The sequence below is a fragment of the Brachypodium distachyon genome, chromosome 1 (genome assembly GCF_000005505.3).
Source record: "Brachypodium distachyon strain Bd21 chromosome 1, Brachypodium_distachyon_v3.0, whole genome shotgun sequence".
In the NCBI taxonomy this organism is placed as follows: Eukaryota; Viridiplantae; Streptophyta; class Magnoliopsida; order Poales; family Poaceae; genus Brachypodium; species Brachypodium distachyon.
The window spans coordinates 72,483,679-72,503,888 of NC_016131.3; the positions used below are offsets into that span (position 1 = coordinate 72,483,679).

Genomic DNA, 20,210 nt, shown 5'->3' on the forward strand with positions numbered 1-20,210 from the left:
CTGCGGCTTCGGTAGCGGCGGCAACAGCGACCGCGGCATCTCTAGCTTGGCGGCAACACGGCATAATGTGTTCCCTCTTCGTCTGCCACCACTGTCGGCTCAGTTCATCAAGGCCGCTAGGATCCGTCGTCATAACTCTGTTCTCCTCTTCGCCGCTTTGGCCTCCTCAATTGCAGTCCGCCGTGCATCGATCTTCGCGTTCCTCAATTGCAGTCCTTGCCGTTGAGAAGCAATGGCACTGGTGGGGCATGGGCGACGGCAGGTGGCTGAAGATAAGAAGCGAGGGGCGCGGCGCGGTACCTGCCGTTGAAGAGGGAAGATCCCGACGAGGGCAGCTGTGCCGACGCTGCCCCAGATGACCACCGTCGAGGAGAGCAGGGACCAGTTACGTAAGATCATCCCTGCAAGCACATGCATATGGCGGCCACGACCACGGCCTGCTTCACCTTCTTCCCGGTCACCTCTCCATGCCGGAATCTCGGATCGAGTAGCTCGTCGGGCACTCGCTGGCGAGCAGCGGCGCGACCCAAGCGACGAGGCTTACCTCCGCTGCCGCCGCGCCCCCGAAACTTCGCCCTACTCCGCCGCCCTGTGACACCGGAGGTCGAAGCCGCCGCCGCCGCCACTCGCGTCCGCGCGCCCTTCGCCGCCGCCGCAGCCCGGCGTTCCCTTCGCCTCTTCCACCGCCGCCACCGCCCCTCTCGCCCTTCACCGCTGCAGCCCCCGCCCCGCGCGCCGTTTGCCCCTGCCACCGCCGACGAGAACAATCGGGAGTAGGGAGGATAATACCGGGGGACCGGTAAGGAGAGGAGAAAGGAAATAGGAGGGGGGGAATGGAAAAGTAACACGGGCTGCTGCTGCCCGCTCGATACCTCCGCTCGAATCTCAAAGACAACGGTGGATGTCGCACACACTGCAGCACGTATGTACGTGTATGTGCGATCTAATCTGATCTCGTACGCAGTTGGAGTGGCGCCAGAATTGAAGTGCGTACGATGTACGTATAGCATCGTCATCTGCTCGGTCCATATACACGGCATGTGGAAGCATACGTGTATACATACATACGTACGTACAACGGGTGCATGCATGATGGACGGTCATAATCGATCGGCCGGACCACATAGCTAGCTCCATGTTCGTATTTTTCTTGCATAAATATCCGGATCGGCGTATAGATCGACCGATGCATGCATGACTACCAACCTTAAATCCGCGTAACATGCTCGTAAATCAAGGTTTTGGCTCTACGCATCAAGTGCGTGCATGCCATCTCTTGTCCATCATTTTGGTACTACGTACGTACTGTCATTTTCGTCTTGGCGGAGGTATGCGTTTTGTCCACATGGCCACATGCTAGCTAGCTAGGTTCCTTCCATAGTTCCATTTATATACTTGCATGAGCAATTAGTGAACAATACGCGCACATACATAATGGTTGTGCTTGTGCATGCATATGTGTGTACGCATACACGACTATACGAGCATGAGCACGTACCCAGACAAGATGGTATATATAGCAAGTTTACGTTGCGGTTGTGCGTATGTACGTAGCGTATGTGTACGGCCGAGACACGAAAATTGCAGCCAGTACGGGTTACGTACGTGCGTACGGCGGACTGACACGAAATTTGCCACACACGAAGCGTTCAAGTCTCCCTTGGCCGTGTTCCCCGAATTAGTAGCTAATCAGTACCCGCGCCCGATCGACGGCGACATCGACTCTGCTGCTGACCGGAGCATGGATTCGACATCGACTCTGCTAGACAACGGTGGGCACCTGTGTTCGTTAGATTGTCCGATAACTCTTTTGTTCTTAATTGTAAATGCATCCAGGAACCTGGACTCCGTTCAGAAAAAATAAATCAATGAGATTAAATGCGGACATGTGAACCAAGCATATATTAACGAAGATTGATGATTGATCTATATATATCCATCTCAAGCATACATATCAAATCGTTCATTCACGGGATCTAATTAATTAAAGTTTGACTGTTAAAAGCTTTCCATAAGAAACCGTGGCTCCGCACTCTATATATTGTCTTTCCCAAACAACATACTATTAGCAAGGAATCATACGAAGTTTAGCCCAAGGAACTCATTTGCTTTTGCCAATGGGTTGTGGATATGTTGTCATATCAATCTTACTATGCTTTACATCCGCACATTGCTTCCTCACTTTCGTTGAATCAACAGATGTAGGTGGTAATCTGCAAAAGAATGAGAAGGTACTTCGACCCATGAGGCTCTTTCTCAATTTTTTTTTAATATTCGCTAAATCTCGTATATGCTTTGACCATTTAGTGCTGATCGTTATAAAACTAGTCTATTGTAACTATCCTTTGTTATGTTGCCAATTAAAATTAGGATATCACATGTCCGAGATGTATGTATTTACAAAACAAAACCTGTCACCATGCACAGTTATGTACAGTCAATTTGAATTTAAATTTAGTTCCAAACTTCAGTTAGTTTTCAAATTAGGATAGCACATGTCCGAGTCCTGGCATATATTATTCATAACATGAGAAAAGGAAATAACATGCATTTAGAATCTGCAGCACGCATAGATTGCATGGGTCAAAAGGGGCCGCCTCGTGCTTGGGCCGAACGAGGCTTCCCAAGTAGCGAGGTCGAGATACCCTTAAGACTCTAATCCGATTCCATCTCCTTCAGGCTCGGGCTGAACGAGACTTTCCGAGATCCCGAAACTAGAGCTCCTCTCAAAGAGGCTCTCTAGCCCTCTCCCCTTGAGTTTATTCAAGCGAGAGTGAATAATACATGCCTCCATGAGGGGTATTTATAGCCTAGGGGTCCATGACAAAAGACCATGATTACTCTTGAGGGAGAGAGAAAAGTGGGGGCAAAAGGTTAAAAGTAGCTCCTTTGGTCCATAACTTTTGTGTGCACCATGTGAGAAAAATAGGGCTTGGTCCATGATCCACTATGGACTAAAGGCTCCCTCCTCTCACCTTTCTTGCCTCCTACTCTATCTCATTTGATCCTTTGATCATGGCATGAGAGGCTTGACTCGTTGACTAGTCTTCTTTTACCACGTAGGATTGACCGCACCACGCAGGTGTCTTGACTCGTGCTTGCGAAATGTTGACTTGGTCGTTGCCACGTAGGATTTACGGTCCGACCCATATAAGGGTTTTATTTTACTACAACAAGCCTAAATTAATTATTCTTGCAGAACGCTACACTTTTGGTATCCAAATATTTTCGGTTCGTCCAGAGCGCGGTAAATCAGGCCGGAGAAATTCAGAACAGTACTCTTTCAACACCCAAACCTATCTGTTAACCAGGAGATCCAACCTTTTGGGTGTAGACAGCAACACTGTTTCTCATGTACTCTCTCTCTCTCTCAAAAGATGCAGCATCCCCATTGGTTAATTATGTTTTTTTTCACTACTATTAATGTCTTCGATTGTTCCTTAATCTGATTTATGTCTTATTGTCGCTGGTATGCAATGTGGCACACAAAACCAGGAAAACATCATGGTCTTCGAGCAGAAATGAGTATATGGGGTTCACCAAATCAACAATACTCTCAAGACTCCGGATCAGCCATACAGATCTATTGTGCAGAAGGAGGTCGCTACCGCCTAATCGAAGCCAGATTTCACGTATAAACATATCACGATTATTCCAGTAATCTCAAAATACTTTTCAAGAAACTGTTATCTTAAATTCTGGTTCGGTCGGCATGCAGGTTGCCCCTCTTTGTACCACAATAGAGATGTCCGTTTCTTCACGTACTAGACGGTAAGCTTAAACCAGCATGCCATGTGAATAAAATGCAGTATGTTGAGTTTTTCTCCCACAATTTTCTATTTTTTTACTACTTATCAGATTTAGCTGTGGTCATTAATTGTTTCCCACGATAATACATAAGGACACCAAATCAGCAGGCTGCTACAACTTGGACTGCTCCGGATTTGTTCCTGCGCGTGGAGCTGCATTGGTGCCTGGTCAAGCCATTGCGCCTACGTCGATTTATTACGTATAAGACCGTTATGTCAGGCTTAGCATAAATGAGGTGCCCTTTTATCCCAGTAGAGACAAACATACATTTGAACGTACATGGCTAATAACATGCTACTACTTAGACATATACTAATTAATATGTTATGCCATGTTTAAATGAGTTCTTCTACGGTACTCCGGAATAAATATGAACGTTCATTTTTTTAATCAGATTGGTTGTTACTCCCTCCTACTCCAACTAAGTATATGGAGTATTAGGAAGGCAGGGGTAAATACGTAATCTAAACCTGTGCAAACGAAAAAAAACGTAAAGAGCTTGTCCGAAGGGGGCTGCGCCGGTCGCCGCGCGGAGGACGGCGTTGGCTGCAGCGAGGCCCGCGACGGGTGCGCGGGGGGCTGCGGGCGGCATGCTGGAGGTGGCCGGCGGGGGCCGTGGGCGGCGTGCTGGAGGAGGCCGGCGGGGGCCGCTGCGACGGCCGCGGGCGGCGCGCTGGAGGAGGGCGCCACCGGTGCGCAGGAGTATGGCCGCGGCGGCGCCGGAGGAGGGCGCTGGCGGCCGCTGCGAGGGCCGGGGCAGCGAGCTGCGCTGAGGGCGGGGGCGCGCTGGAGGATGACCGCGCCGGCGCTGGAGGAGGGCGCCGGCGTCCGCTGCGAGGATCATGGGAGAGGCGCGGTGGAGCAGGGCCCGCGGAGGCGCCAGAGGAGGACGGCGCCAGCGAGCGGCATGAGGGTGGCGGCGTCGCCGGAGGGTGCGAGCTACGCGATCGAGACCACTGGATCAGCACCAACGCGATAGGGAAGAAAGAAACCTGATGTGTTTTGGTTTTTAATGAAAAAAGACAATAACGCCCTTCCCTAAAACTCCGTTTAGCCCATTGGAGTATCAGGTACAGAAGAAAACCCCGTTTAACTATTTGGAAGTGGAAGATAAGAATCTAAAATTATGTTCACTAAATATTTGTATGTAGTTTCTTTACTCTCTTTTTTCATGGAAATCATCCATTATGACCGCCATCGCTTGTTGATTGTGTATGTACAGGATCCGCACACTGGAGATTTGGTGGTGTACCGGCACGACTTGGAGAGCCCCTCATTCTTGGGGCATTTCCCGCGGGAGCTTTGCCCTGGATCGTCGCGAATACAAGCACTGACTGGATTTGTGAATTACCTAAAGAATGTACCGGGTCCTCCAATGGGCAGCGGCTACTTCCCCACTAGTAACGCCAAGAGATCTGGATACTTCAAGCATGTCAAGATTTACGACTCCAAAGGTCACGCTTGGGACCCAGATTCAACTCCAATGGAACGTCTAGTTGACAGATCAGACTGCTACCGGCTTACCGATCTCGATCTTGCGTTTAAGATGGGCTACACGTTTTATTATGGTGGACCAAGTGGTTGTGTTGGTTGACAACACAAGTTCTGTTTGCTTCATGCGTGTGATTCAATAAAGCATAAATTATGCAGTATATGTTTCTTGATGAACGTACAATGTCATGCCTGTTTGTTTTCTTGCCAGATCGCATTTAGCATAGGGCCTGTGTATTATCCCAATTCATATCAAGGTTTTATATCATTGGGCTATTAATAAAAACTTATTTTCTGGTCAATCTGAAAAATTATAATGGTGAAAAGATAACCATGGTATAACCGGTGGCAGAGCTAGGAAAGAAATTATTGAGGGGTCAACCTTGATTAGTAGACTACTCTTATGTTTTTTCTCTTTCTCTCTTTTTGAGAAAAACAGTACAGATCTTAACACCGATTATCTATACATGTAAAGGGATAATAATGCATTCATGCATGTGATTGATCGCTGCAGCTGCAACCAAGGTCAGACCAGGTTGACAATAGTGCTTCTCATAAGTAGTGTACTTACGGCAGGAAATTCGATCACCCTGAAAACAGATGAGTTAAGAAATGAAGAAATGATGTAACTGCAGTTTAAATGTTTTATACAAGATCACACATGTTTCATAGAAAACCAAAGATACCTGCTACAAGAAAACAAGGTGCACTATGTACCGGCTATACACTTCCTGACTTCCACTCATACTAATACGATGGAAGGGATCAGCTCGCTGGGTCTTACAAGCAGTAAAGCAAGCTGCCAGATCAAGAGGGTTAGGGACAACATTTTCTTTTTTGTACAGATCAATTCCCACCATTCACACCAAAACCTCAAGTGGTTATTTCTCCCTTTACTCGCACTGGCTGCGTCAATGAGCACTTAGATACAACTCATTTACATCAGAAAACAAGAGCAAGCTAGATCTAGGGGTTTTGAGTCTGTTGCACACAAATTGCTGGATCTACTGGCAGCATCCTCCTCCGTGTTTTGCATTGTTCTCCTGCTTCTGTTTCAGTGAGTTCCTCTTAACGACTGAAGATCCTTCCTCCGAGAGACTTGGAACCTCAAGGATCTGCAATATGTCAGCACAGTAAGGTGGCTGCAGATATCACATCCACAAGAATAGAGTGTATCAAGTCGATTATCTGATAAAAACAAGGCTGACAAATCGGCTCAAGCCTGTTCTTGTTAGTACGGCGGGTGATACCCTAGGACTTACTAAATGGAACATGCAGAAGTAATCATACGTCATTGATACAATGAAAAATGAATCCGTCTTCCAGATGAACTTAAGAATAGCAAGACTGTACAATGAACATGAAAAGAAGAACAGCAGATGTAGTCCAAATATACAGTTAGGACGCATAAGTTGTAGCAGTAGAAACATAGGAACATAAAAGGGTTAAATATGAAGTAGAATTAGATCTCCTAACTTTACTAGGGGGGCTAAGGAAGAAAACTATTAGAAGACTAGATATTCCCATGTTAAGGGAAAAATCAAGTTCAGTCGAGGCATATCTAGGAAAAGCATACTGCACACAAATTTGGCTGATGGTTATAGACAGACGTCCACCCTAAATATGTGGCAGATGTGCAAATATACCACCTTACACCAGTTCACACAGGCAGGCATGCAAAAAAGCCTTACGTTGGTTCACTGTTCACTTGCTGAACATTACATCACAATGTAAGCAAAATAAAATTATGTCACAAAAAACTGGAAGACTCTTCAAATAACATTTGTGCCAAATAATCCGACAAGCTCAGATTTTGCAGATAACCTGCCTGAAGAGTAGTTTGCTCGTCCTCCCCAAGGGAAACACTATTCCTAAATGATGCTTGGGAAGAGAAAGCACACTTAAACAACAGTAGTTATCTTGAACTTCTTTCTTACTGTCTCTTAAAAATAAAAATGTAAATCTATTGACTCGTTAGTGCATGTTTCAAGACGTCAAGGGGGCAGTTCTCAAGTCCAGGTATCAAGTGATATGCAAGTTAAGGGACCCGGGTACACTTTACTCTTGGAACATGCACAAACTGATGGGCGACAGCACAATATACATTGATTACTGCATTGATCATAGACAAGGAAAGGCATACACAACCAGATATTCAGGACTTATATCTGAAAGAAAAATTCAGGCAACACATGAACAATACTGCAGCAGAAACATAGCAGTTACAGGCTTACAGCATTGCAACAAGAGGATTTCTATTCTAGCTGTTCTCCGCAATAAGATGGGACAACAAGTATCAAATATATCGCATCTAGTGGAGGAATGTCCATTGCTTTCTGAAATGCAGCATCGTATTCCAAATTTGTTACAAACCAGTCAACTATATATTTGTGGAGCTTTGAATCTATGGGAATCTATAACTTTACAAGTCCCTATTTTTGGAGTTCTAAAAGATTATTTTATGGTCAAAAGTAAAGAGGTTAAGGTTATGGTGCTTAGTATACTTCTCTACGTGTACCTTTAGCGCAAGCTCTTCAAAACATTTCTCCACATTTTCTCTTGTTTTGGCGCTACTCTCGAGAAATAGGCATCCACATTCCTGTGCAAAAGCAAGACCTTCTTCTCTTGTCACCATTCTTTCCTCATCCTGCAAGAACCATAATATTCAGAACACTCTAGTGTCACTTCATCTTGTGTACTATTCCAGCAAAAAGCATTGCTAATAGGGTTTAACATGTTTGGTCTTTTGGGGTTAGAAACAATCTCATTCATTGCATTAGCAAATTACTTCTCTTCTCCAATTCTGTCTGAATGCCATATATCTGATAAGATCTCAAGCGACACTGACTCATACAGTGGGTCCTAAAATTGATCCAACAGGTTTACATCGCATCCACCAAACACTTACATATTCAAAAATCAAAATGTAAAACAACAACAGGTCCCAAAATCGAACAACATACGTAACCACTTGATTTGAAACAAAGAAAAGTAGAAAACATACCTTGTCCACTTTGTTTCCAACAAGCATTTTAACACACTCTTTGTTTGTTGAGTGCAATTCTATTTCCTTGGCCCATACATCAGCAAGATTGGTGAAACTTTGTCTCTTTGTGACATCATAAACTAAACAGAAGAAGAAGACAACACAAAGTTAAACTCATGCAAGTTAACCTGCAATGCTTTTCACAGAATAAAAGATACACTGTAAGGTTCTTTTTTCCAGATATTCTGTTGCTACAAGTAATCACAACAATCATTTCAGCATCACTAATCACAACAGAAGTTCTCGCTCACCAAATGTTGCTACGAAATGATTAGGTGGTACAGTATCTGAGTGAGGTGAAACCTAGGTTCAGTGAAAAAAAATCAATTGAGTATGATAAAAACATGACAAAAATTAATTGCACATCTATTGGCAGCATATCCAAGAATCAGTATACAGATGGTCAAATGGAATGATACAACTAACTAGAAAGACCATCAACTTGGTGATAAGGAGGAAAGATCTATATAATGGATAAGATTGGAAAGTCACAATATCGTTCACAAATTACTACTGAGTAGTATGTTATCTTGCTCGATTTATATGGCTATTGAAAAGATCAAGTTGAGCACGCATGCACTTTGTAAAAAAGAACTGCATCCTGCACACTTGCAAGTCAGGCATAAAAAATGGTTAGAGCTTTTAATCGTGGCCGTGCAATAAAATCTTAGAAGATAACATATTACCTAGAATAATTCCATGAGCACCTCTGTAGTAAGAACTGGTGATTGTCCTAAATCTCTCCTGGCCAGCTGCAAACAATGAAAAGGAGTTGGCCCAGCAGTTGAAAGTGTAGTAGTGTACTTTTCTTATACATTGTGAAACAATTTGGTCGTGCCCAGGACAGAACAGGCCAAGTAATGAGCTCTTGCTGGGCTAGGAAAGAAGTTTAAAGTATGTAAGTACAGAAGAGCTATTGTCCCCCAAAAGCATACATCATACATACAATATTGTCAGGAAAGCATGTAAGCAGTAACCCCATATTAATTAAAAAAAATGCAACAGAACTTACCGGTGTCCCATATTGTCAACTTCAGTTTCTTCTCACCGACAGTGAGAAACTTGATTTTAAAATCCACTCCTGGAAATCGTTGTCAATTCAAATAAATTCTGACAAGTAAATAACAGGGACGATACATCAACTATGGTGGAATAACTGGATGGGTTCCTATTCAGGACAAAAGGAGTTGGAGCTGCTAGCCTACTAGTGCTGGAAAATATTCATGGTAAAAATGTGCTGATACTGACAGAATGCGAGATGAGCTGATCACTGTCTATTTGGAATATAGTTCGCCACACCTGTTTCGTCTGCTAGTAATGTCAAAATTAGTTTCACTCGATTTTAAGCGAGGTAGTTTTACAGACGCTCCTGAATCTTCTTCTTTTTTCATCTGTAGTAGCACCAAGCATGAACCAGATGGTAAAAGCTCGTCCCACTGTTTTCCTTTGAAAAAGGAGAATAAAAAGAAGACGGTGCGACCCCCCTTGCCTTAAAACCGCTGCTTACCACTAACGAATTTCTAGCCTCTTAACGAATGAACAGACAAAACATTCTCGGGTCAAGGTTCCACCTTCCAGACCATCAAAAATCTATCCCACGCACGGCATGACACCTGTTATTTAAAAACCAAGGTTGCGGCACGAGCCGTTGCTAAAGAGCAGAAGTACCCTGGCACCCCGTATCCCCAACAAACTGATGTCGCGGCCGGTGTCGCGGGTGATGACCCCTGCCCTTAGCTTAGCACCCTCGAAAACCGACTTCACCAGCACTAGCATGAGAGCCATGAGCCCATGACCATCTCCAGGCAGGGAAAATATACGAAGACGGCACGCACGGGGGAGGGGGCATCATCATGATAATCTATAAACAGCGGGACAGGATAACGCCAGCCGCGACAGCAATCCCATCCCCGTCCCATCAGAGACAGCATTAATTGCTGCGGTGTTCCCCTAATCGGGACGGGGCAGGCTTGGGCGCAGGGTGGGGGACGACGCGCGCACGGCGTGACGAATTGAAGCTGGGAGATCCAGCGGAGCGGAGGGTTTGGGAAGGCCGTGGTGGTACCTATGGTGGGGGAGATGTCGTGGTCGGTGGGGGATGCGGAGACGAAGCTGACGAGGAGGCTGCTCTTGCCGACGGCCGAGTCCCCGATGAGCAGGATCTTGAAGGAGCAGTCGTAGCTGCTGGTCCCCGGCGACGTGCCCATGGTGGGCAAGGGGATGGGAGGCAGACGGCGCGAGCGAGCGATCGAATCGCGGGACGGGAGCGAAGCGAAGCGAAATGCGGGGTGGGTTGGTGGTGAGAGGGAGGAGGGAGAGATTCTGGAGAAGCGAAGCGAGATTACTAGAGGAGAGGAGAAGGGAATAAAGCGAGAGAGAGTCGATGGAAGGAAGGAAGGAAGTCGATCGAAACGGAACGACGAGGACTATCGGTTACGTTTTTGGGTGCGTGGCGCGGGGGAGCGGGACAGGTGGCGTCGCCTGGGAGCTCGGCGCCGCGCACGACGCAACCGACCGGGCGGCGTCTTCTCGGCTCGTCGTGTTGCTTTGACTCGGCTGCCTGCCTGCCTGCCCCGGGGATGATGAGGTGACCAGAGCACGGTTGCAGGTTGCCGGCAAACCCAGAAACCAGAAGCAGCTGGAAACAATTTCGTCGTGTACGTGCCACCTTAAAAAAGAAAAAAAAAAACAGTCTCAAAAGCGGTAATGCATGATTGCCTACCTAGCTTCCTTAGTTTTTATCTGCAAAGAACATCGTCCTAACATAACACTAGGACATCTTTTGGGTCACGGGATGATGATGATGCTGGCCGGTGAGATACATCGACGACGGCTGGATCGGAGATGGTTCCTAAAGCAGAGAAAGAGCACGATCGAACCCCCGGCGATCGATCATTCCGCCTTTCCTATCCTTTTTGAAACTTCGCGTAATCATGTCTCTCGCCCGTGTGTTAGTTAGTGGAAGCCAAGTGCCGCCGAAAAGCCCTTTAGCTTAGCCGGTGAGGTTATGCGCATCAGCAAGGTTAGGTCGTGGTCTCCGTTGCGTAGGTGAAAGGTGCGTTCTTGGCCTCTGATAACAGGTACAAAGGCCGTCATGGGAAAAACGAAAATGCTTTCGTGTTCACGGGTGATCAGCATGCAAGTTGAATTCATAGGTCTAGTCGAGGTCGATCTCAGAGTCGAGCTGTCTGACTCCGTGATGCTCTGTGGTTGAAGACAATCTGGCGATATCCATCGAAAGTTACGGGCCAACTGCGATATCCGAAGCCCAGTACTACTACCTAGGGCCAGCTTATTGCGTCCCGGCCCAGCCCAGCCCAGTCCAATAGAGCAATCAGGTACGGCTACACGGTATTGCTGGCTAAAAAATAACAATAACGGGAATTGCTAATGCTCACTGAGATTTGAGAGTGAGATTTCCTGTCTTAGTGAACCGAATTCAGCAAGCGTATAACGAGCACACAACAGCACAGAACAATGTAATTGATGTGTAGCACACGGGGACCCTTTTGGCAGGCTACAGCGTCGTACGTCTTCAGCATTTTCAGGCCGTCATCCGGTCTGGCGGGTGTTGTAGGAGCTGCAGCCGGGGCACTTGTGCGCCAAGATGTGGAACTGCACCTCCGACGCCGCCCCGCAGTCGTTGCACAGGATCCATATCTGAAAAAACACCAAAAAAAAACCAACAATCTTTCAGTCAGCACGGGACTAGCTAGATCGACGGGTTCGACAGAAGGAGAACCCAAATTAACGAGACGGATGGACATTGATTTCTCCTTACCATCTTCTTCTGAATCGCCGGCATCGGCGACGCCGCGACCTGTCGATCGAGCTTCTGCCAGGCATCGGACATGTCGCAGGCGGACTTGAGGCAAACGGGACACGAGAACCTGAGAGGAAAAAATGTCGCATATATGCTGACACCATGTTCATGGGGTAATTAAGTCTATCTGACCCTGTGTCTGTGTGGATATAGATATACTTACCGTCGATGTGCTCTCATCTCGCGGAGGCATTCCACGTGGATCATGTGCCCGCACCGCAGCACGTTGATATCTCTCGCCGACTCGAACATGTACTGTAGCAGAAATCAGATAAAGGGGAAGCCGAAGCAAAAAGCAAAAATTCAATCAGAAACAGGGGAATTCAAATTCTTTGCTGAAGATGATCTCTCTGGAGTCTGAGTCCGGAAGAAAGATGTTCACCTCGAAGCATATAGGGCAGTTCTGGTGCATTGCCCTATCGACGCAGCGATGGGAATCCTTCAGCACGAAGCTGTAGCAGCACCCTGTTGTATACACAGGCTCAGTGCAACGATGCAGACTTGTTAGCAGCAGCAGCAAAGGATTCAGTAACTTGAGTATAAGTCCATTTGGCACCAAGAAGGAAGGTTTAGGTACCGCATTTCTCGCAGTGAAAGAAGTTGTCTGCACCGCCGGTTCTGCGAAAGACGGAGTACAATTGTAAACTAGGATTTGGTATTGGCCTATTATGGTAAATTACAAGGGGTGATATGTCAATGCAGATACAGCACTACTTAGCGCTTGCCTGCATATGCCGCATCTGTCGCAGTGAAACTGGTTCTTCGATACCTGCAATTAGGACAAAGCAACATCATACTTCTGAAAATATTTCCAAAGCAAAAAGAATTTAATCTCGTAGTAAACTGCAAAGTGGTTCGATCGAGCTCGGACGTGCTTACATCGTCGTCGAAGAAGTTACATTTTCCGCAGAAGTATTTACCGAGGCGCGCCCCGCAGTTTGAGCAATCCTGTTTTACCTGTAATAGATCGATCAGATACGAATTTCATTCAACTCTGCAATCCATGGCTGCACACAGCCGTCAGAGGAAACACTATCCTTACTCTTCACTGGGGTAAGGAACTTACTTCCTGTTCGTTGTTGCAGAGCGAGCAGATAACCTGTGATGTGCAGAAAAGTATACATGGTGTAAGATCACTATAAGGTGAGGAGGCTCAAACTGATTAAAACGGTTAGAAATAGTAACAAGTTCAATTTCATTTTTTGGGCATTCGTTCCTTGATTTTCTACTCCTATTAATATTTAAGAACCCAGAAATTCTGCGCAAAGACAAGAATTCCACCGAATTTGTTGCTAGACTTTGTGAGCATCTAGAATGAACCTGGACTGGACTGGAACCCATTTCCTGGTCTCTATTATACTTGTATCAGTCTATATGCTATATACATCTGATGCAGCTGTCGGTCCACATCAATATTCAATAGGAGTGCATAAATAGTGCCTCAACCGTGCGGTGATCAATCTATCAGCTGCAGTGCGCCATCACCATAAATAGGTGAAGCATGTCTATACATGTTCACTCTTTTATCTATCCATCCCGTCATGATCTCAGCTCTGTTAAGTTCAGCATGCATTCAGTTGCTGCGGTGGCTAGTACACTATGTATGCATTGCGTATTTGCATGCCAGGAAAGAAGCAGAGGAACTAGTATTAATGCTCAAGGAAATATTACTCCCTCCGTCCAACAAAAAATGTCTCAAGTTTGTCAAAATTTGGATGTATCTAGACATGACTTAGTGTATAGATGCATTCAAATTTGGTCAAACTTGAGACATCCTTTGTTGGACGGAGGAATAGGAAAGAAGCAGGGCAAAATATCCGGTGAAAATCACCTCTACGGTGCAAACTGTGAAAACTTCATCGAAAAAGGTTCACAAAATTCTCGAAAAAATTACATATGTTAAAAAAGTGATGTTTTATATATGTTCAAAATTTTAAGTCCAAACTCAATGACATTTGGTAGCAGCAAAAAAAACAAATCCTGCATGAATAGTGATCTTTTAATGTCTGACACTATTTATCGTAAATTTCTCTTTTTAATTCCTTCCAAATGATTTTGACTTTGAACTTGAAATTTTGCAGGTTTGTAGAAGATCACACTCCCAGCATATGGTATTTTTGTAGATTTTTTTTGAAACTTTTAAACATGATTTTTATGAAGTTTGCACCGAACGAAGGTTTTCACCGGATACGCCGCCAGGAAGCAGAGTAACCGAGGAAGGAACAGGGCCAAGAACACACCGACCAGCTTGATTTCATGGCGAGGGATCTCGTGACGGTCGCGGACGCTGACAGCCAATGAATCCTGCGCCGGAACAAAGCAAACAAAACACCTCGCTGAGCAGTTCCAGAACCTCAGGGGAAGAAAAGAAGTAACGCGAAGCGTTTCGACCTTGGCATCGTCGTGGCAATGGCGGCAGCCGAAGACCTCGCCGCAGCACGGCGCCCTGATCTTGCACCTCCTCTTGTAATGCGCGCACCTGGATATGCCGGAAGGAGGATTCACGCACGGAACAAACGGGTTTACATTTACAACAACTGATCGCGAAACAGGAGAAATGGAGAATTGAAGTGGGTTCTTATTGTCGTTTACCCGTACTGCTCTGATCCCGAGTCCAGCTCCATCTCTTTCAGCAGTTTGCTCTACCTGTCAGAGGTACCGAAACGAAAGGAAGAAGTGAATCAAACAAGAAGGTTCAAAGCCAAATAAAGCTTCTCACCCACCTTCTCTTCTTCGTCTGCCTCTGCAGTCTGCACCTGCCCAGCCGGACAACGGGACAGTCGTAGCAGCAGCCAGCACGCGCCGGATATGTTTATAAAGGAAGCCTTGGGCAGAAAAAGAAGGGAGGAGGAGAAGTCGCGTGGCATTTCGGTGGCGCTTGAGCTTTATGTGAAGCAGTAATATAAAGAAAGTGCGTGCACAAAGACAGTGAACATGTAGCAGCATTTGCCTCTCAAGGCTTCGCTATGGCACTGGCAACCAAACTGAGGACGAGGAGGCTGGAGTTCTCGGTTCAGAGAGCAGTTGTTTTCGCAGCTTAATTAAAATCTTGGTAGTAGTAGCCGCTAGCTTCTATAGCAAGGAATGAATGTCATCTCTACTGGATTGTCGGGCGGGCAGATCCATCCATCCATCCGCGAGCTTTGATCTCGTCAAGATTAAATCTGCATCGGCAGCTCCTCGATCCCTTTCAGCCTTTCACTCACGGGGGTTCCGTAATACTAACACGCTAGTAATCAACAATCACCACTCACCAATTAAAGCGTTATTACAAAGTCGTGGATCGGACAGCACGCGCTGGCTAGAAGCTTCTTCTTCCACGGCACTTCCACCACCCTTCTTCCTGCGTGATCTGCAGTGCAGCAACGACGGCTTCCTAGTTTGTAACTGCATCTCGATCAGGGACTGCCAAAGCGAGATGGTCGATCGTTTGTTCAGGAAGAAGCTAGTGCCAAAGCTTTCTCTCACTTGGAACTTTTGGCCAGCAGCTTCCATGCCACACGTGGTGGTAGCGGGGTGAGAGCGATGCCTTGCCCGGCGCCATCACGTTTCAGTTCAACCGTCTGCGTACGTATCTGACGACGCCTCACCATCGTTTTTTTGACTGACCGGCTGCCCATATTCGAACCCTGGTTGGTGCCTTGCCGAGGCGCGGTAAACAAGTAGCCCGGGCCGCGAGTTGCCACTTGCAGCAGGGGTGGCTTCACTTTTGATGTCGAGTTTTTCTCTGATGTGCCTTGAACTTGCGCTCGTTGACGACGTCGACTGGAAAGTGGGAACGCACGGCTATCTTTAGCATTCACGGCGTGTTACTCGTGCCAACAGTTTACTATCTCCACGTCTCAGTTTGTAAACCGAAGGCTGAACATATTCTCTGCTCTTTTGTGAAAAGAAAAATACAAAAGAATGTAAACGTTGGTTCCAAATAACAGCAGTATAGAATAGACAAAAGAGGACTGCTTCGCGTACGACAGTTTTCTTACGATTCACATACGACACTAAGTAGTAGCCATCGATATCAGCAGCTCGGAAGTGCTGTAGCCATTGATCGGAACGTCGTACACAAATCGTATCTAAAGGATCGTACATGAAGTAATTCCGTAGAGAAAACCGAACGGGACAACGAACGAGAAACCAGATCACCGTGATACGGAAGGGAGCCTTTATATCTTCACGAAACGAATAAAAGCAATATCATGTTGTTGGTTAAGGACAGGATTCTTTTTTTTTTACCAAGGTTAAGGACAGGATTCTGTCATGAAATAATTAGAACATTAGTTGAGAGGAGCCGGTCCGGAGGGATTATACGACCGTTTCGCTTCGTATAATCTGGAACGTCTATTTTCTGATCCAACGATACGAGATCATCAGAGTTTCCAGACCGGTGTTCGAAGCCGCCGCCTGGGTAGGTTTTCGCCGCGTACGCTCTTGACTCTCGACTCTCAACTCTCACAGGCCTGTTTGCTTTACAACCAAAATCAGCCCTACCAAAAAATTGGCTTGCCCATGGTATTTGGATGCTGTTTGGACGAGGGCCAAAAAGTTGGCTGGTCGAGCCAATCTTTGGCGCGCCCGCGCTACTCCCGCAGAAACCATTGGCGAAACGAGGACGGCGAAAACCTTCTCCAACGAATTAGCAACGCGCCAACGCCTCTCCAACCTCTAATCCTTGGTGGGCCCTGGCCTTTTTTTTATTTTCTTCTTTTGTGCTCTCTCTGCTACTTTCTCTCTTGTTGTCTATTCTCTTTTCTAACCTATAATTTATTCTAGATCTTGTTTGCTAGGGAGTTTGCTACCTCACCAGTGAAATAGATCAAGTTAAATGTTTGAAGTACTACTAACTTGATTGCAAACCAAATGCAAATCGAAAAAGCTTGTCAAAAAATTTGGCTGCAAATTACCAAAATATTGATCGTGCTCTGAATTTGGTCATACCAATATTTGCCAACAATTTGGTAGGTCTGACCGGGGCTCAAGCCAAACACACCCACAAACTCCGAACCTGAAGCCGCCGTCAAAGCGCACTGCGAGCGACCAAACCCCAGGCACCCGGAGACCCAAATCTAGCGCCGCAGATGGCAGTCCCCGGCGGCCGCAACGGCCTCGTTGATGACGACGACGGCGACCACGCCGAGGCCTTCGCCGCCCTCTCCGAGGACGAGGAGGCGCCACTGCCTCCCCACCTCCGGGCCCTCGCCGACGCTGCCCAGACCGGCAACGCCGACGCCCTCCTCGCCGCGCTTGGTACTGGCTTAATTCCCCGTTGCCCCACCCACCCCTAAATTGCGATCCTCGTGCTCTTCTAGGGTTCCAGAGCACCATTCGATTAAGCAGACTACACGTGTTGCGTAGGTTGGTCATTGGTGTCGGTTATTGTCTGCGAAGTGCAGTTCTATGTCTGTCCTTTTGTGAAGATGTATATGGAGGGATTCGCTAGCCAGGTGGCTGCTTAGCATGATCTGGCCGCCAAAATTGCAGCTGTCTCAACCTCTAGTTTAGTGCTACTGTCTGAACTTATGCCCTTTTGCGCTAATAGGCTCATGTTTCTGCCTGCATTTTCCTAGTGCAAGTCCTCTATTGGATGACTTTGATGTATGGTCCTGAATTCCATCTGTACAAAATCTTCACTTGCGCTGTAGCATTTGAATTGCAATTCTGCATGTAGAAGCACCAGATGGTTGTCTTCTGCAATACAAGTGTTAAACTAAAATTATAGGTTCCTGAACTCTTTAACATCGTTCGTGTGAAAAATGTGGCGAGCTATAATTAGCGCCTGACATCTCTAGTTGTTGCAATTGCTTTAGAGCCAGGTGGGCATTGGCTGTATTGGGCCGAGGAATTTAGGAAGTAACATAAATAAAGTTAGTCACAGAGAAAAATGTTTAGTGTTTACTGTTATAAACTATTTGTTACGTGGCTCTAGAAAAGAGGATGCGTATCAGTTATTTTGTCTTCAGATAGCAAACAATGACCATTTAATAAAAAGCCACTGCTATGCCGAACACCCTTAATTTCTTTGCCTAACCCAGGAAACTTGGAAGAGATAACTCTAGTTTGTGAGTCGCTTGCCCTGTTTTTATTTCTACCTGCACAAGTGCTTCCTTGATTGGCATGTCGTATTTTTCTCCATGAAAACGATCAACCTTCACTGGATGGCTTCATCTCCTTAATGCCACTTGTTCGTTGTTTCGAAACTCTGTAATGGTGTGATCTTCATTATTCAAAAACACCTATGTCTTGTCATCTTGTAACATACATAGTTAACAGTTTAGCACTTGAACTGTCTTACTCCCTCCGGCGGAATTACTTGTCGAAATATACATGTATCTAGACGTATTTTACACATAGATACATTCGTATTTTGGGCAAATTTGAGACAAGTAATACCGGTTGGAGGGAGTATGAGATTTTTTTTTTGCCTGTCTTTCTGTATTAATTTTTTTTGTTTTGTGAGTACCTGTTGAAGCTGAAGCTTAATCTGAAATGAAGGAGATGCTATCGCTGGGGTAGAGCTGGGTACATAAGAGGATGCTCCTCATTCCATTGTAACTGACAGAAGAGGATGCTCCTCATTCCATTGTTACTGTTGTTTTCGACTCTTCAAGCTTTTTTATAGTTTCAATTTTCAAGAAGCTCTCTCCTTGTAACATTAAAATTGCATGATGATCACATATATCTAACATTATAATGTTTGACTATATATTTGAGGTCCCTACCATGATCGCTTAACCATCTCAATTTGTTGGGCAATATGGACTGCATTAGTTCAAAAATCTTGCTGTTAAATGATTTTTCTTGAAACTTTGCTTTTCTTGGTTGGTATCACCATGCTGGTGTTTTTGGTTATTATTACTGGCCAAGAGAAAGCTGGCAACATAAAAGTCATTTCTTCATATGTGGTTGTCATCCATGGAGCTCTGTACTTAGCATCTATTATTACGTTTACGCAGGTAATTATGGTGGCAGCATTGATGCTCCGGTTGAAGATGGTGATACTCTGCTTCACCTAGCATGCTTATATGGCCATCTACCTTGCGTGCAGGTTTACATTGTTTATCTTGCATTTTTCACTCCGCTTATTTGTTTTATCTAACTATGTTCTTCTTGTCAGCTACTACTGGAACGTGGAGCAAGCTTGGAGTGTAAAGATGAAGAAGGAGCAATTCCTCTTCATGACGCTTGTGCTGGAGGTATGCTTATTTTATTTGCATTGAGCTTTTGTCATCATTGCCTCTCTTTTGTTCTTTGCGCTTTATATGTTTAGTTTATTTATTGATTCTTTTGGTACAGGATTCACTGATATAGTCCAATATATTCTCAATTTTGCTGCAAACACTAATGGTTGTGCAAAGCGAATGCTCGACACTGTTGATGCTGAAGGCGATACTGTAAACTCTCAACCATTTGAGCATATGCTAACTGTGTTTTACATCATCGTAGTATTTATACAATTATGTATTTTCTCCATGCAGCCACTCCACCATGCTGCTCGAGGGGAACATTTGGATGTTGTCAAGCTTTTGCTCGAGGCCGGTGCATGTCCCAAGAAGGAGAATTCTTATGGACAGACACCAGCCGAGATGGCTGATCAAGAGACCGATGTCAGGACCCTGTTAACTGCCAAGCAGGTTGAGGCCAGCGTACAGACGTCGAATTGATGGGCCTGTGGGAATCCTTAGTTGAAATTGGTAAACTGACAGGTTGAATTCACTATCGCAATACACAGCTATGAGAATTGTTTCTTCTATCATCAGAACTATGGAGTTTTGTGCAGTGAGAAAGACATGATGTTTCTCAGCTTCTCCCTTCAACATTTTTGTTGTTGGTATTTTCACATTATAGGAAAGGTAAAATTGGGCACGTGCCGTACTTTGCCTGCATGATCACACGCAGTGCTTGATGCCTTGCAACTTGCAAGATTACACGTAGTGCTTCATGCCTTGCAAGATTCTTGAGTAAGGGATTCTTTTTCCACGACGAGATGAGAAATTGAGAATCGATTCAGTGGATGTAGTGCAGTGTTTACTGCCTGTAGCCCTG

At 45.7% G+C, this 20,210-nt stretch overlaps 3 protein-coding genes and 1 pseudogene across 7 annotated transcripts; 2 read left to right on the top strand and 2 right to left on the bottom strand.

Moving 5' to 3' along the window:
• Positions 1 to 3,476: 3,476 nt before the first annotated feature.
• LOC100830250 lies at positions 3,477 to 5,478 on the top strand (annotated as a pseudogene).
• Positions 5,479 to 5,906: 428 nt separating this feature from the next.
• Positions 5,907 to 10,958, bottom strand: LOC100830557 (ras-related protein RABC2a). The gene is made up of 6 exons (XM_003558773.4): positions 10,413 to 10,958; positions 9,360 to 9,428; positions 9,034 to 9,099; positions 8,306 to 8,427; positions 7,820 to 7,948; positions 5,907 to 6,416 (listed from the first exon to the last, which is right to left on the bottom strand). The coding sequence occupies exons 1-6, from the start codon at positions 10,552 to 10,554 to the stop codon at positions 6,306 to 6,308; spliced, it is 639 nt and encodes a 212-aa protein (XP_003558821.1). The 5' UTR covers positions 10,555 to 10,958; the 3' UTR covers positions 5,907 to 6,305.
• Positions 10,959 to 11,577: 619 nt separating this feature from the next.
• LOC100830866 (E3 ubiquitin-protein ligase RZFP34) lies at positions 11,578 to 15,203 on the bottom strand. 5 transcript variants are annotated; one of them, XM_024456764.1, is made up of 12 exons: positions 14,894 to 15,200; positions 14,763 to 14,816; positions 14,562 to 14,649; positions 14,355 to 14,474; positions 13,237 to 13,269; positions 13,050 to 13,127; positions 12,896 to 12,939; positions 12,748 to 12,788; positions 12,553 to 12,635; positions 12,334 to 12,425; positions 12,129 to 12,237; positions 11,578 to 12,007 (listed from the first exon to the last, which is right to left on the bottom strand). In XM_024456764.1, exons 2-12 carry the CDS (start codon positions 14,792 to 14,794, stop codon positions 11,900 to 11,902), a joined length of 828 nt encoding a protein of 275 aa, XP_024312532.1. In that variant the 5' UTR covers positions 14,795 to 14,816; positions 14,894 to 15,200; the 3' UTR covers positions 11,578 to 11,899. The 5 variants fall into 5 exon arrangements, with proteins under 5 accessions (XP_024312532.1, XP_010229221.1, XP_003558822.1 ...); XM_010230919.3 differs by having other exon boundaries at positions 14,411 to 14,474; positions 14,894 to 15,197; XM_003558774.4 differs by having other exon boundaries at positions 14,415 to 14,474; positions 14,894 to 15,194.
• A 1,930-nt stretch (positions 15,204 to 17,133) lies between these two features.
• Positions 17,134 to 20,098, top strand: LOC100831172 (ankyrin repeat and SOCS box protein 10). Its single transcript, XM_003558775.4, has 5 exons — positions 17,134 to 17,414; positions 19,121 to 19,212; positions 19,282 to 19,360; positions 19,461 to 19,558; positions 19,643 to 20,098. The coding sequence occupies exons 1-5, from the start codon at positions 17,246 to 17,248 to the stop codon at positions 19,826 to 19,828; spliced, it is 624 nt and encodes a 207-aa protein (XP_003558823.1). The 5' UTR covers positions 17,134 to 17,245; the 3' UTR covers positions 19,829 to 20,098.
• The last annotated feature ends 112 nt before the right edge of the window (positions 20,099 to 20,210 follow it).

Excerpts from the sequence above, each read along its gene's own strand:
- LOC100830557 (XM_003558773.4), bottom strand. The coding sequence starts at position 10,554 with ATGGGCACGTCGCCGGGGACCAGCAGCTACGACTGCTCCTTCAAGATC. Across the intron at positions 9,429-10,412 it reads CGACATCTCCCCCACCATAG|GAGTGGATTTTAAAATCAAG; the intron begins GTACCACCACGG and ends AACGATTTCCAG. Across the intron at positions 8,428-9,033 it reads TGCTCATGGAATTATTCTAG|TTTATGATGTCACAAAGAGA; the intron begins GTAATATGTTAT and ends TCTTCTGTTTAG.
- LOC100831172 (XM_003558775.4), top strand. The coding sequence starts at position 17,246 with ATGGCAGTCCCCGGCGGCCGCAACGGCCTCGTTGATGACGACGACGGC. Across the intron at positions 19,213-19,281 it reads GCCATCTACCTTGCGTGCAG|CTACTACTGGAACGTGGAGC; the intron begins GTTTACATTGTT and ends TCTTCTTGTCAG. Across the intron at positions 19,361-19,460 it reads TCATGACGCTTGTGCTGGAG|GATTCACTGATATAGTCCAA; the intron begins GTATGCTTATTT and ends CTTTTGGTACAG.
- LOC100830866 (XM_024456763.1), bottom strand. The coding sequence starts at position 14,794 with ATGGAGCTGGACTCGGGATCAGAGCAGTACGG. Across the intron at positions 14,650-14,762 it reads TCGGGATCAGAGCAGTACGG|GTGCGCGCATTACAAGAGGA; the intron begins GTAAACGACAAT and ends CGGCATATCCAG. Across the intron at positions 12,789-12,895 it reads GACAGATGCGGCATATGCAG|AACCGGCGGTGCAGACAACT; the intron begins GCAAGCGCTAAG and ends CGTCTTTCGCAG.